The 17,131-nt window shown below is 36.6% G+C and overlaps 1 protein-coding gene across 2 annotated transcripts; it reads left to right on the top strand.

Moving 5' to 3' along the window:
- The first annotated feature begins 4,331 nt into the window (after positions 1-4,331).
- On the top strand, positions 4,332-11,450 carry LOC121325473 (fibroblast growth factor 8). 2 transcript variants are annotated; one of them, XM_041267970.1, is made up of 5 exons: positions 4,332-4,642; positions 4,753-4,789; positions 6,267-6,414; positions 9,415-9,521; positions 11,093-11,450. In XM_041267970.1, the coding sequence occupies exons 1-5, from the start codon at positions 4,611-4,613 to the stop codon at positions 11,369-11,371; spliced, it is 603 nt and encodes a 200-aa protein (XP_041123904.1). In that variant the 5' UTR covers positions 4,332-4,610; the 3' UTR covers positions 11,372-11,450. The 2 variants fall into 2 exon arrangements, with proteins under 2 accessions (XP_041123904.1, XP_041123903.1); XM_041267969.1 differs by having other exon boundaries at positions 6,234-6,414.
- Positions 11,451-17,131: the final 5,681 nt, after the last annotated feature.

Here is a 17,131-nt window from a genome sequence, read left to right as displayed (position 1 = left end):
TGGAAATAGTGATATCCGCTGTCCTGGTCACAAAAGCAAAGTTTGTGGGGAATAATAGCCATTTTCTATACTTAAATAAGCAATTAGGAAATAACACTTACTACCCAGGAACAAAAAAAAAATTGTTACACGGTGTTATCAATGCATCACATGGTCTTGGGACCCTCAGCGCCTTTTGAATCCAATATAATAATAACGTAATGGATTTCCCCTCATGAAACCTGAATTTTCTGCAGATTTGTGAGCGTTTTAGTAATCGTTGATAGAGTCTGTGTTGTAGTTACATCGGGTGCAAGTTCTTCTTCTTCTTCTTCTTCTTCTTCTTCTTCTTCTTCTTCTTCTTCTTCTTCTTCTTCTTCTTCTTCTTCTTCTTCTTCTTATTATTATTATTATTATTATTATTATTATTATTATTATTATTATAGTTCATATATTTGGTACTCATGAGTCGGGTCTCAAAGTTGGTACAAAAAAACATGGTGAAAAAAAATATTATTTAACATGTGATACTTTTTAAGAGTCTGTATTTTCTATTCGAAACAAAGTAGTAATAACTATTTGTGTACGAAGAACATTGCGTCTAATATACATTTAACACATCATTTTAAACATGTGTAAAAGGCATGTAGATATCTGAGAACACGTCGCCTTAGGGGCGTCTTTAAAACGTCACTGGGTGCCCTAAAACGTTTGTTTATTAATATACACTTCGGTCAAATAGACTTAGCGCCCTGGAGATGCTGTGCAGCTTCTGTCATGGTTACTCAAATCGGTATAAAACTGTGATTACAATTAAACAATTAAATAAACTCGGAACACGTGCTTTGGAATATGGCATACTGACGGCTGGAGATGTATTAACTCTGTTCAATTGTGCCCTGGGAGTTGGGCAAACAAGCACAGTCCTGCCAGTCTTGATGTAAATGAGAATTTCATTGTCAAGGACGTAAATCCTACAAACAGCAATTTACATCTTGGATCAGAGACTTTGCTAATTAATTGCGGGCGATCAGTCAATAATTAATTTGCATAGCTTGATTTCCCAGTCAGTCTGCTAATCGGCTGTAGAAAAAAGGAAAAAGAAAGATGAGAAGTAGCCTGCGGTCTATGAGTCAAGCAGGCAAGCTCAACTCCGGATGGGGTCGGTCGGTATATATGGTCTAAGGGTTATTTGCGATGACTGTCTATTGGACGTTATTTCTTCAGCCTTCATGCACCGGGCATTTTGAGATTTAATGGGCTGGGTATTGGTTGACAACAGCCAGTGCTGTTCTATCGATGAAAGATAGCGCTGATTGCTCATTTAGAGAAACAAAATGTCAATGGCAATTATGGTCTTTGGTAAGATAAAAGAAAGATAGGTAGCTCTAAATGAGTCGGGGACAATTCACAGAGAGTTTACAGTAAACTTCTCTGCTGCCAATCAACTTCTGTGCATAGCATAACCTTGCATTGCCCTATAGCACCTGTAAATCGCTTTGGATAAAAACGTATGCCAAATAAACTAATAATAATAATAATAATAATAATAATAATAATAATAATAATAATAATAATAATTGGGTGCCCTGTTACATTTTAAGTCGCTCGATACCTATTATACAGGGGCTTTAGGTTAAAGACATTGGTTAAGGCGTTAATATGACTAGTCTTAAGTATTGGGAAATGTGAAATATGTTTCTCCCAAGTTGGGAAGCGCCTTCCCAGTATTGATTGGCACTGGTTGAGAATGCGGATACACTGTGTGCATTAAGTGTTACTGTGTCTTAAAGGGGCATCCCAGCGAACTTCAACCTGGGTGCTCATTTCACAAGGCTCGGATTGTGATGCTGGCTTTGTTCTTGCATTAACTGGTGTGTGTCTTTGTTCGTGTTTGTACTCGAGGCTATGTATTTTGAATGACCGGTTATTTTGAAGAGGTGTGTGTTACTGCAGGATTCTGATTATATTGGATCAATGTTCATATATGTAACTACCTCAGTGCCAGGGTACTGTATACAATACACATGTATGCAGTAATATGGATGACTTTAAAATGAATGTAGCTTTAAAATAATTATTTGAACTTGTTTCCAATGTCACCAGCAAAATGCAACGGCAAATACTATCTAAAAGAGATGTTGTTGTTTTATTTATTTGTTTTTACATAACGTTACATTGTAAACAAACAAGCATATGTATATGTATCGGATTTCCTTAATAATTATGCTTATCCATGCAAAGTAATATTTAAATGTAGTGTTAACTTTTAGCGTTATAGTTAATCGTTTTAAAACCAACTCGGTTTCTCAAGACACTAAGTGAAATGATATAAAACGCGATATTTAAAAATAAATGAAATAATAAATGATACCGATTTTCAGTCTCAATAATATCATGTACATGTTATCTGTGAAATATCAGTACGCCTATCTTGTTGACAGGACAATTCAAGAAAACCACATGCTTTATCACAAGTCACTTTGCATGTTGTTTCCTGGTATCATTACATCTAATGTAAACTATAACTGCTTTTAATTACATCGCAGGCATTCTAATGTTTGCCTACACAATCGCGGTTTATTTAATCCCTTTATTAAAAGAAAATACGATTTCTGAAATACTAAAATAAAGATTAAAAAAATAACCTTATGTTTTATTTTTGTTTCTTTTCCCAGCCCTACATGACAAGTTGCAGCTTTGGCCTGTTATCGGTGCTGTGGCGTTACCCCCTACAACACAAGATATGGCTTACAGAAGGTATGGCTCCAACGCAAGGAGAGCCCACTACATAGAAACTTGTATTTGCTGTAGAAAGGATGGGGATATTATCGGGGTAAACGGAGCATTTGGGGTGTCTGTCGTCTTCATTTATTGTTTCTCCCCTCTTTATATTGCTTCCCCGCTCAGACTCGTGTCTTTAGTGGCTTCGGTGAAGGGGGGGATTCTGGAGATGAGCGGAGGTGAGACCAGGGAGAGAGCAGTTTAAATGTCTCAGAATGTGTTATTCAGGGCGGGCTTTGGTGTTGTTTTTAAAGTTTGAAACTTTGTAATCCGTTTAATATGTCTGACACTTTTCAATGGCAAAGCCTAAAGTATATATCCCAATACACAAAGTTTAAGTTTAAAATAAATAAATAAATAAACGCCGTTATGTCTAAACTGACCCATCAGTTTTTTAAATTTCTTAGAAACACATAAAATATGACCTGTTGACCCAACAACAAAAAACAATAAGTGTTGGAATATTATATATATATATATATATATATATATATATATATATATATATATATATATATATATATATATATATATAGATAGATAGATATATATATAGATATAACCATGCAGTATAGAGCTTTTTTTTTTTTTTTTTATTAATACTATTAAAACCCCCCCCCCCCCCCCCCCCCCCCCCCCCCCCCCCCCCCCCTCATTGAAGCATTGGCCATCTTTTAATGTTTTTTCTTGCAGCCACTAGCGGTGTATATTGTCAAAGCCCCTCCCGTTTTCATGCAAGCCTCCTCTTTTATCCAGGTGAAGGTGGTTTGATTGGGGGCCGCTATTGTTCGGGTTTGGAGAGAGAAAGGGGCTGGTTTGGAGAGGATCATCTTCCACCCGTATTTAACCGGGGTGCAGGGGTGAACGGGGGGGTTGATATAGGAGGCTGTTCTGATAGTAGAGGAGGGGATAGGAACCGATTAGGGAGCCAGTCTACCAGTGCTGCTCAGAGAGACAACATCACCCAGGGCTACCACGACACAGGACTCAAACTCAGCAACTCCGCACTGAGCTAGAAGAAATGAACTACAGGATCCTAACACATTTATCAACAGGACCAGGCTGAAAGTGACTCATCACACAGAAACGCTCTTCTTCAACGATTTGCAGTCCCCGGGAAAGCAATTCGACTAAACCTTCGTCGCTAAAAATATAATATTGACTAACAGCAACAAACTGTGGAAGTTACCGGCTCTTCATGTAATAAGTATTATACATTGGCTTGTGTGATATAATATAGGCCTATATATTAATAATCTGCAATTTGATGTGTGTGTGTTATTTTATTAAAATATTGGCCTATATATTTATTTTAAAAACAAGGTTCACCGGACTGTGCTGATTTTTATTTTTTTATTTTTTATTATTTTTAGGAATGATAAACTCGCCATTCTGTCAAATGAATAAAAACATTGATATTTCAGGGGTATCATACAATTTTTAAAACTGATTTTTCTTTTCTGCCATGTTTTCAATGACAATAGTCAAATAAGTTTTTATCAATTGTTTATTTGGGGTTTTTTGGCTGCTAAGTTTTTTTTTTTTTTTTTTTTTTTTGTTTTGTTTTTTCTGATTTTGATAAGCAAGCGCGAAGAAGACGCAGAGAAGAGGAATTTGAAGGGAGAGCACGGGAGCGGTCTCGCCGGGGACCACTCTCATATTCTGCTGCCTGTCAGATAAAGCATCGTTGTTGTCAGCACGAGTATCTCATTGGGAATCTTTAACTGTTAAAGCCGGATGAATATTTATATATATGTATCTGTAAATACCATATTTACATACATAACTTACCGGCAAAGGCAATCAGACATTTCCGTTTACACAGTATATCTCAAAATAACTTGAAAATGAGACTCGTGCCGTCGAGAATAAGTTACCTGTAAGTATATTTGTATACACTAATATTTATATAGAGATATTCGACTTTTATTGTAGGCTGATAACGCCATGGCCTTTACTTAACCAAACATTTTCTTTTATTTTTTACAGATTACTTCATTTCCTCGCCTTATGCTTCCAGGCTCAGGTATGTATCTTCTGAAAATTACGTCATTTAAAAATATATGTTTTAATAGCAATATTGTATATGGCTTGATGATTTTTTTTTTTTTTTTTTTTTTGATTGTGTGGTATAGCAGCATACACTGGTGCATTTTTGGAAATAGTTACACACGATTTTACTAAAGTAATTTTTTTTAGGATACAAATATATCTGTTCTTTTTAAATCTTTGCCATTCACCCATAATGTACAACAATTGTACATATAATGTAATAAATGCAAACGTTAAATAATGGGACACATACAGTGAAGAAGAGTGTGCGTGTTCCTAACACAGTCACAGTGCCAAACGAACGATCAACTAATTCCATTGATGTTGATTGAGCTGAAAAAAACAGCCGTGTGTGTGTGTGTGTGTGTGTGTGTGTGTGTGTGTGTGTGTGTGTGTGTGTGTGTGTGTGTGTGTGTAACATAAAGAGACGATAAGCGCATACACACGCATCTTGAAAAGGAGTATAGAAACATTTTTTAGAGGGACTGAAAAAAACTTGCGAGATGGCTATAACAGATGGGAATGGCTTGTAGCTGGAAGCAGAACTACATCGTTAAATGTGCAGGTACACAGAAAGAGAAGGATATAAGATGGACATGTTAGTGGTTATAACAACAGATCAGATGGAGACCCACAGCAGAGAGAAGACAGCGGTCTCGCCGCATGCTGCCCTCCTCTCGAACTGGCAGGCATGCCTGTAACATATTGCCCAAAAAGAGACGCAAAGGCAGAGCTATGTCAGAGGCTGCCTAAAGGATGCCATTGCAAAAGTTGCAAATCAGACCTAAAATAGACCCCCAGCATTTAATATTGTGATTCATTCTCTCTCTCTCTCTCTCTCTCTCTCTCTCTCTCTCTCTCTCTCTCTCTCTCTCTCTCTCTCTCTCTCTCTCTCTCTCTCTCTCTCGATAGACATGGAGCACCCCCTTGAACATATGTTCAGAATATATCTTTATAAATGTCAGGGATTTAAACTAGTTCCTAGGAAAAGGAAGCTTGAAATTCGATTTATTAGTAATCAAGTTATACATATATGCTGGTAAATAATAATAATAATAATAATAATAATAATAATAATAATAATAATAATAATAATAATAATAATAATAATAATAATTACTATGGTGTCGTTTTCGTTTTAGAATGTCTTCTGAAAGCATCCACATTTGGAATAAACTGTTCTGTCAATCCTTACACTGTGTTATATAAACCTCGTTATATATTGTGTCCTCCAGTTATCTATCTATCTATCTATCTATCTATCTATCGAGAGAGAGAGAGAGAGAGAGAGAGAGAGAGAGAGAGAGAGAGAGAGACGTGGAACGAGTGTCCTGATAAAAACATGTTGTGCAATATATATTTACACTATAAAATAGATTATATAAAAGTGTGTATATTTTTCTTTAAATTTCTTAAAGGTAACCATTCAGTCCTCGCCTAATTTTACACAGCATGTGAGGGAGCAGAGCCAGGTGACGGACCAGGTGAGCCGTAGACTAATTCGGACATACCAGCTGTACAGCCGAACGAGTGGCAAACACGTGCAGGTCCTGGGCAACAAGAAAATCAACGCCATGGCAGAAGATGGCGACGTTCACGGTAAGAAGCTTTGGGCTAAGGATTGGGTTTTAATACGTTTTGAAATTAATATAGATATGTAATCGATATAGATAGGTAAGCTTTAAAGTAGCTTGTCTAGATTGTCTGGAACTCAACCATCTTGTAACTTGAGGGCAATTCCATCATACTGATAGGTTAGCACATATTTCGTTTTTTTTTTTTTTTTTTTTTTTTGTTTGTTTTTCATACACAAAGTAAAAATTGCATATCTTGTTATTTATGTTATAACTCTTAGTAGTGTTGGAGTTTATTTGAACTGATGCCCGTGTTAAATAGACCCAGATATTGGCTATCTTTTGGTGTAAATGCAAAAACCAGTAGGTTCTCCCAGTAGTGCTATCATGTAATTATCATGTGAAGGCTGGTTGGGGCAGGCTGTCACATGGGGTTTTGGGGTTGCTTGTCACATGTAAATCCTATGGGAAGAAGTCTTATATTTTTTCTTTGTACTTTCACTTACACCAACATGTGGGATATGTCACCACATAATGCTTATTTAAGGATTTCCTGTTTGTCTTCGGGTTCTGTGGAGGCTGTGGTATTATTTTGTAGCATGCGTCAACATTTATAAATATATATATATATATATATATATATATATATATATATATATATATATGAAGAGTTACAGATGTTTTTAAAAATGTTACAATTTATAATGATATAGTTTGAGACTGTATATGCGACTCTCCAGGGGGACTGTGTGTGTTTGAGAAGAATTAAAAACTCATCTTACTTTCACTTCAGAAACATTTTCCTGAATAAGCCCTTCTCTTCGGGCGTTTAGGAGCAGATCGGTCTAGCCACAAATTGGATATCTATAGACTTAGCTCACATAATTTGCCTACATATATATATATATATATATATATATATATATATAGATATATATATATAAACTATATCTATATATATAAGAAAAGTAGAAGAAAATGAAAGCTTTACTATAATGACTTTTAAAAATATATATATATATATTTATATATATATATATATATATATATATATATATATATATATATATATATATATATATATATATTTTTTAAGATGAATAATTCAGTAGGCCTAGATCACAATTCGCTGTCCAGAAAAAAATTTATAAAAAAGTTCAAATTTTTTTGCAAGTTTGGGGTATTCAGGACCATAAAAAAAAGTTTTAGAATCTTTCACTGGACCTAAAAGTTGATTTATATATATATATATGTGTGTGTGTGTGTGTGTGTGTGTGTGTGTGTGTGTGTGTGTGTGTGTGTGTAATATATATATATATATATATATATATATATATATATATATATATATATATATATATATATATATATATATATATATGTATATATATATTATATATACTGTATCACTCCTCTTGAAACAGTTGGTTTATGTTAAGGCTAAACGTTTAAAAGTCATTATAGTAAAGCTTTCATTTTCTTCTACTTTCCTGTTTGCCACCCTCAAGCCAGTTCCCATTTCCTGGTATTTTTCCCCTCAGTCAGTAAAAATCAATACTCTTTAAACCTTTTACTGGCTCTCTGATTGATTTTCCTGCAGGACCAAGCTATAATTAAGGGTCATTTATTTTCTCACTTATTCAATAAAAAACAAGGAAAAAAAACTAGTTCCTAGTTGGAGGTAATGTGTCTCCCTATACCACCAAGCAGGAAAAGGAAGCTTGAAATTTGATTTATTAGTAATCAAGTTTTACTTGCAAGCAAATATACATATATGCCGGTTAATAATAATAATAATAATAATAATAATAATAATAATAATAATAATAATAATAATAAAAATAATAATAATAATAATAATAATAATAATAATAATAATAATAATAATAATAATACATCTTACTGTAGTGGTCTGCCTGAGTAAACTTTGAATTAACATTGAATGTTTGTGGAATAGCTGTAATCCTTCTTTTAAGTGTAGGGTCACAGACAATTTGAGGTTATGGGTGGTCCAAATTAAAACTGATACTGAGACATATGATTTGTAGTTGAAACCATTGTGAATATCACATGAGGTTAAGAGCTTTCACTTTAGACTGAAGTGGCAACTTCTTGCGCTGGCTGTTCTTTAAGGGAGCACATGAAAAGCTTCAGACGTAGAAAGCAAATTCCAGCCCTGCTCAGGCTCCAAGGTAATCGGGCTGGTCTATCCCCTTTCTATTTCTGAAACAGTACTGATGGAGAATTTGCGTTGCTTTTGTTTGAAACTCAATTAATGACTCCATTAAAAACTGAGACTAAATCAATAGCTCCTCTTGACTCGCACAGACAAAAGGTGAAACGCACTTACAGGCTTTCTCTAGCCTCTGTCATTCCTTCCTGTCACAATGACATCGGGCTGAAGTTACAGGCTGGAGGAGGTAGCGGCCCTTCTCCCCTGTGTGCCTGTCTGGGAAGGGATATGCAGTGAAAGGGGGGCTGTGATTTATCACCTGTGCACCAGGCAGATCCCCTGAAAGAACACTTAGATTGGATAACCTGAAAAGGCCAAATGTACAACAGTTTCTAACCGGCGATATTACAATAAAGAAATATTTTGTCTATACATTGTGTTTCTCAAGGTTTTGCAATATACAGTTGAATTTTACTGAAATTATAATATATATATATATATATATATATATATATATATATATATATATATATATATATATATATATATATATATATATATATATATATATATATATATATACACAGAATTGTGTTTAAGTAGACAATTCTTGGTTTGTGCTAGTTATGGGGACTGGAAGTTCACTCTGAACAGATATGCAAATGCTACACAAAGAGGGCTCCTGGATGGCCTGATTCTAAAAATGGATCTGGCCAGCCCTAATTGTAATTGGTTTTAATGAATCTTTAGTTTGGAAGCGGGAGGGGGTTACACAGTCCCTCCAGTATGCAGGGCAGAGAGACTCGCAACATTGTTTTTAAAAAGGCATTTGCACTTCTTTTGTTTCCACAGCTAAACTCATAGTGGAGACGGACACGTTTGGAAGCCGGGTTCGACTTAAAGGCGCAGAAACCGGATTCTACATCTGTATGAACAAAAGGGGAAAGCTAATTGGAAAGGTGAGAATGCAAATACACACACAGAAGTTGCACATGTTGGAAAAAGCAGCCCCTTGTAAATTCCCAGTCATTTTGAGGTTTGCCATGCTTTCACCACTCTTAAACACACACACTCACGTCTTTGTTTTTACTTTGGTATACTTTGAGGGAGGCCACTTGGAAGACTTTAGATAACTCTTTCCCCATCAGTTTCTATTGAAAGTATCAGACCCAGTTAAGAAAACAAGTCTATCAAATGTGTTAAATTTTTCTTCTCTTGGCCCTGCTAGGATGAATTGGCATGACTAATGTTTTTGTTCTGTCGAAGTGATAAATTGAATCGGTAATCGGAAGAGGCAGAATTGGGTTTTTTTCGGAATTCCATATATCTTTGTCCCTTTCTTTTACAAATAGCTGAATTGCTTTCCTATTACATTTAATACATGCTACAGTTTTTTGAGCAACTCTACTGGAGAAGCACTGAGGTTTTCGCATTAGCCGTGCTTACTCTGAAACATCAAGAGTTTTGAAGTTTTCAGACCATTATTAGTTCTTAACTTGTGTGCTTTAGCCCTGCAAAAGGGGCTGATCAGTCAATCTCAGGCCCCCTGGCCAACAAAAACTTTCGTCACCCTCTGTGGCTCTCTGTCACAGCCCATACAACATGAGGAGCACATTCTCTTGCTTCCTTCAGTCTTCCCATTTCTTACCATTATTCGTGTTTGTATTCAATATTCTAATGTATTCTGCATATAAGCGTGTTTTGTGTTTCGGTATACTTTTTACCACATTGTCTTAGACTGGGTTTACTGAATATGATAATTTTGTATTGCTCTAACACTTGTTTTGCACCAAGTATAGGGCAAATAATTCCTTGTCCAAGTATTGCTGTTCCAAGGGTATATTTGTCCTCACATCGTGCTGTGAATGCTAATAAACTATGATGCAAACAGCCCTGCCAGATCCCCAGCACCCTGCCTTGGGAGCCATCTGTTTAGGACCCTGATCTTATTCTTTGTGACATGTTGTAATTGAAGGCAGCCTGTATCGGATTGCTTTGGTAGAGGTCTATGTGTGTGTGTTTGTATGCAAATGTGTTAATATGAGTACTATTTTGGAGATTAGGGTAATTTTCAGTGGAAGGGGCTAGCTTTAAAATCTTGTTTGTTTGGTATCTGTCTGGTGTGCCTTGGGATGTTGTGAGCGATGGGGCTAGACAAGAGGGGGAGAGCTTGTGGGTGTGTGTGTGAAGGGCTGTAGGTGTGTAGTTGTAAGATAGACATACAAGAGTTGTAAATTGATATGTACTTAACCAAAGGGGCTGCTAATAGTATAGGGCTCGGGTCAAGAATGTTTGTACATTGCGGCATGCCTAGCGTGAAGGGTTTACTGATGTTGGGCTGCTGACCTTAAAGCTGTCAGGCTTTTCAATGGGAATGGATGTAGAGGCTTAACCTTGAAGTACCACAGTAAAACCATTCTGGTTTCGGACCAGGGAAATCAAATGCAGTTCCTTCCGAGCTCAAATATATCTGTTGAATTTGTATTCCATCAGCTGAAGAATTTCCTTTTTTTTTTTTGGCGCTCTCCAGATAAGTGGCAAAGGGAAGGATTGTGTTTTCACTGAGATCGTCCTGGAGAACAACTACACCGCCCTGCAGAACGCCAAGTACCAGGGCTGGTACATGGCCTTCACCCGCAAAGGACGTCCCAGGAAGGGCTCAAAGACCCGGCAGCACCAGCGGGAGGTTCACTTCATGAAGAGGCTGCCCAAGGGCCACCAGGCTGCCGAGCAACACAGACACTTTGAGTTCATCAACTACCCCTTCAACAGAAGAACTAAACGTACCCGCAACTCAGCCTCGCGGTAGAACAGAAACAAGAACTAATAATAATAATAGTACTAAGTGGACTCATTATAGAGACTTGTTATCATTTTTGTAACAAAACAAAAACAGATATCTACTAGTTGTTTATAATTTTTCAAAGAAAGAAAAAAAAAGAAATAATATGCTCTATTTTTGTACTCCAGCTTAAAAATTGTGTTTGTTTGTTTGTTAGTTTTTTTTTATTTTTTTAAAGTAAATAGACTGGTAAAGTGAAGCACATTCTTCATCAATGACATGCAATCTATACATGTACACTTCCGTATGTATATAGATGTTGTGTCATTCAGGCGTGCATTGACTTGTTTAAACTGGTTTCTGCAAATCTGCTACTCATGGAGATTCAGAGGACCAGAGAGAGGACGGAAGACAGAAGGCCATTTTATTTTTGTATATATGTTTACTAGTTTCTTATAGAAATGCTTATGTTCGAAGCCTCATCGATTAGCCTCTGCTTTCGTGTTCAAAAGCACCGCTCGGGGACAACTCTCAAGGACATCTGACGATCCAGAAGATTTCAATGTCTTTTTATTTTCAAACAGAAGCACAGAAGATGTCTACATCAGAACATAACATGAACTACTTAATTGTTCTGTAGACCAAAAAAAAAAAAAGAACTAACAATACCAGTGGCAGCTACTTTTGAATACTCTTCAGCTTCCTACCTGTGGCTTAAGGTTATTTGTTCAGTTTAAAAAAATATGTGTGTGTATATATATATATATATATATATATATATATATATATATATATATATATATATAAATACTTTTTTGGGGGGAGTATTTGTGTACAAATTAATTTTAATGATGGAAATATTTATTTAAAAAATGTCTATTAAATTTGCATTAGAATAATGAAAACAACATGTGTGCTTTTTTCATGTTATTGGTTCTTTTTTGTTACTGTATGTTATGAACCGCTAATGTTTTAGAATGTCTACTGGCTGGACTCCAGGATCCTGTAGAGTTCTTGTTAGGGCACCGTTGTGGGGATATGGGGGTTTGTACTAATATAAGCCTCCATTCTTACTATTTCTATTTTTAATGTAGTTAGACTGCAGTTCTAGTGTTGGGTCTTGTCATTCTCATCAGAGGTGTGCGATGGGTGGCTGATCGTGTCTCATAAATGAAGGTGACCTCAGATCATCTCTAAAGCCACCATCACAGCTGGGTTTTCAGGGGCGAAGGCCAGATTTGTTTGTCCTGGAATTTAGTAGAAAATTCGATGACTGTTCTCATCTTTAAAATGTGTGCCGAACTGGGTAGGTATTGTTTAACCCAAACGTGCACTGCCTCCTAACTCCTTACATCCTTACTTCTCTTGGTATTTATCTCTCAATGTGAATTACACACCATTTCCAGGTACCAGAATATCTTTCGCAAGCCATTAGATAAACAGTATAGGAGCTGTCAGTGGGTGGTGCTGTGACCCTGATTTACTAGTTCTGCTCCTGATCCAATTAATTCTGTAGAAATTGATTATGTATGTATTCTATAAAGTAACTGTGTTCTTTATATAGAAATCTCTAACTATACACACCAGTGGATAGGCTAGTTGTCCACAAATGTTCTGTAATATTAAGCTTCTGTGCATATCACCCATGTTCGAAGGCCTTCAGCTGCAGCATCGCATCTATTATAAGGCTATTACACCTTGGTTCCCAAAGGTAATAGCACATTCCAAATCCCAAACAATGCTTATCTACAGTACCAAGAAGTTTTATCTCTACATTTATACTTAAGTCTCATGTTATCTGCTACAAACATATTATTTTATATTATATTATGTGCATTGAGAAAAATATACATAATTAGATAGTTTAGTCAGTGGGTCACACTTTCTTATATTTACACCTTGCATCATCATAGGGCTATTTTTAGGATAACTTTAGGATTAAGCGTTCTTATCCATTTACGTAGCCAAGGATGTTTTAACACACCGAACCACACAGCCAAGCAGACATTTGTGGAAGGGAATAAATGTTAGACTGGTTGGAAATGTTGCAACTGGAGCCATTCCCCCCTGACTCCAGAAGGGTAGCTGGAGGCTTGCAGATTGCAGTATGTCTTAGGTAACATTGTTTGTATATTGGAAAATCTCTCTCCAAGAGGTCCCAGACAACTGTAAACATCCTTTCTCTCACTCTCCATACCTCTCCTCTCCTCTCCCCTTTCCTTTTAATTAATGCTGGTAAAGAGCTATTGAATTGATTTGCTCTGGAGCAACGAGCAAGCTGTGGGAAAAGTCACACCTCCTGAACAGCTTGTGATGCCATGCAAATGTGGGGCAATTCGGTAAAGGCAAAGAAGAGTGAAGAAGGAACGAGAAACCCTTTCATCCTGCCCACCCCCACTCTCACAGCCATTAAGTACTAACTTTTTTTAATTTGCCGAGAAGCAATTCACCTCAGGAGAGTGAGAACTGCAAGCGTAAGGCAAAGGGGCTTACTCATAAAGATCATACATCACTCTGACCCCTCCCCCTCTTCATTGGCCTGTCCTCAAAAAGTCACTCTACCATCACACAGGACCTGCAGGAAAGAGGGAAATGCATTTGTTTATTTGGAAGATATCAGATCAGAGTATCTCTTTATGCATTCATGCTCATCGCCAAATGGGACTCAATACAAGGGCTCAGAACTAAAGCCCCTTGTGGTTGTATTTAGCTCTCACTACCTTTACACAAGTGCACTTGCATCTGCCATTTAACTGTACGCATTGCAGCAATGTCTGATTCCATAGGATTTATTTTATTGACCAGTGCTGAAGTGTTATTGTTTAAAACGTATAATGTAAACAGTATAATAGTAAAAGTAAGTCTAGTAAGGTCTAGTGAAATTTGGTAAAGCAAGTTATTTGCAAAATATTACAACATTGTGTTTTGCACTGGACCAAACACAGTCGATCTGGCCCAATATACAGACAGCATGTTACAAAAAATCAAGACAAACTTTCAATACACATTACTGTTTAACTCTGTAATGGTCCGACTGGCTTGAGATTATGTTCAAAGGCTGAAGGGACGTTAACACCATGTGCAACCAAACGACTCGTCCCCATTCTGAGGTTAGTGTCAGATCAAGGCAAGATCAGTTAGCACAGATGTCTAATTCATAAGGAAAATCTTTTTTTTTTCTTTCGTTGCCTGCTGTAACAGGTATAGAAACATTATGAAATACTGCAACTGTTTTCTCATCTTTTTTTAACAGAGCTTATCGTTTGAACTAAATGATTACATTTTCAGTCACAGGTCCACATGTTATATCTATTAATGAGGTTCTGAATCTTAGCGTATGTTTCATAATAAGATGAAACTTAACTCAAGTTAATAACATTCTTTAAAATATCAGTTTGAAGACATGTGTCAATAACAATCTACAGAACATTCCGTAGATGTACTAATTAGTTGGATGATGGATACATTTTATTGAAAGAATATGCCATTCATTTATTGCTTCGCAGGACAGTATTGTTTTCAGTGAAGAGCAATGACACAAATGTTAGAAATGAAATTCTGTTTTTAAATTTGTAAGCATTGCCACATTACAAATGGATGTTTGGGTCAGATACAATATTTTCTAAGTCAATTCCTCACATTCTTTTTAAGGCTATAGAATATTGAACAGACTACAACTATAAAACCTTTCATGTAAATGATAGCATTCATCAATAGTATTTCAATTTACTTGGCATGTGTACAAATTCAAATGTTCAACCCTCAATTCCTAATGATAAATCTGAACCTGTAAAGATCTTCTCGCTTCAAAAGTAACCCCAGTAGATAGAGGGTATAAAGGTCATCTCCAGGCAGAATGCAAACCTGGAACCTCTTTTGAACACAGATGCCCACAAAGGAGCTTTCTAAGCTGGGTAAATCACTTTAATTGCATTATGAGTACTATGCTCTACTAGGCGATAAGAATGTATTTATTTAGAACTTCCCACACCAGTAAATCTCCAGAGATGTAGAACACAATTTTATATCCACAGGGGTTGGTAGGCAATTACAAATTGCTACAGTGGAGTACATCGTTCACACCTTTACCCACAACTACAAGGGCTACCTAGCAGATCACAGGGGCTTTGTTTGAATTCATGTAGTGAAGAGACATTCCTGAAAGAAAACCATTCCAGATGTTTGGTACTGGCTGTTATGAATATTTTGCCCTATATGTTTAGGCGATATTTTTCAACTCATGGCGTACAATGCAACCAGATTTCTCTAGGTGCCCATTTACACATTTTCACGTAAGCTGATTGCACTTTTGTAAAGGCATTTTTGTTGGTTGGACTTACCTAAAATAAATTCAGTCCAACTAAAGAACAAATACAGAATCACAGAATAACAGTTATATAACAAGGAGCAAAACTGGAAGGTCGAAATAGAGTGCAAACATTGGTTAAAGGTTGGATTGGAGCAGGCAAATTATTGTTTCTATACCAGCCTTTAAAAAGGTCTGTTTGCTTATCCTATTGAGCAGTAAATATGTGTTTGTCCACGCATTTTTAAGGTTGATTGCCAGAATTATATGAACAATTACCTGCTAAACGTGTTTGTCTGCTCACAAAGCCCCTCAGTTCAAAAGATCAAAAAAGGTGCAAGTAACACACTATCCTGGAAACTCAGCTGGAAATCACACCAGATAAATATCCAGTAAATAAAATAGAACATTTAAAACAATTTCGGTTTTTTATTAGACCCTATTGTTGGGGAGCCTATTGGTTACATGGAACACTGAGCTATATCAGATAAGTTCTGATGTTCTCAACCTGTTTTTCTTTTATCAGGACCATCATAACAGATTTTTGGGGATGGTGTCATGTCGGTGATCAGTAGTCCATGCTGGTTATGAGAAGAAGGTGTAAAGGGCACAGCAAACATGCATTCAAGGTACAATTTACACCTGTATCTACACAAATATATAACTTTGCAACTTGCCCTTACTTGTCCCAACCTCTGTGCCTATAAGCAGGGCAATTTTTACTTGTGTCAAAGTCAATGAGGGAGAATTGGGAAGTATGGAATGGTATATTCCACAAATGTTTTGAGATTAACCAGCTACTAGGTAGTAAGCCTGAAGTAACAGCATCAGCATACATGATTATTTTTTTTTTATTTCTCCTACAAAGAAACACTGTTAGAAGGCTGCAAAACTCCTGTTAATAGCAAGCAAACATAAAAGAAAAGAACAAATGAACTGATTTCACTCCTTCGCAAGTTGTTCACACAGGTTACTAGGAAGGTTATTTTTTAACTGAAAAAGAAAAAGAAAGAAAGGCCAGATTGTTGTGAGGTAATATCTATGACTCGGCGCTGAATTGAGCGTGCTCAGCAAGTGAGACTGCGGAGGGCTGCTGCGATGTGAATAGAGCTCACTTGGTGAGGGTTCCAGCCTGAAAGAGATGAGGTCAGGCCGCCGCTTTCACACACAATGGCAGCCACCAACTAGCTGCATTTCTTACAATCACATACCATAACCCCCTGATCAAATGGGCCCTTTGTAGCACTAATATAAAAACATGTTATACAATGATGATTTGGAAGAATGACATGAGGAGGGGTCAGTCTTCAATGAGAGCTGAGGGGCCTGTCATACACAAAATAACATCAGAGGGAACAGGACAGCTGGGGTTGTATTGGAGGGGGGGCATGAAGGGGCGGGGTGGGAAAGGGCAAAAAAGCCTGCCTCAAGCAACAGAGCATAACTTTTCAAAAAAACACTGATGGAAAAGTAATACATGT

This window comes from Polyodon spathula, chromosome 13 (genome assembly GCF_017654505.1).
Source record: "Polyodon spathula isolate WHYD16114869_AA chromosome 13, ASM1765450v1, whole genome shotgun sequence".
NCBI lineage: Eukaryota > Metazoa > Chordata > Actinopteri > Acipenseriformes > Polyodontidae > Polyodon > Polyodon spathula.
Note: the sequence above shows the minus strand (reverse complement) of the source record. Positions and strands in the feature narration are given on the sequence as shown.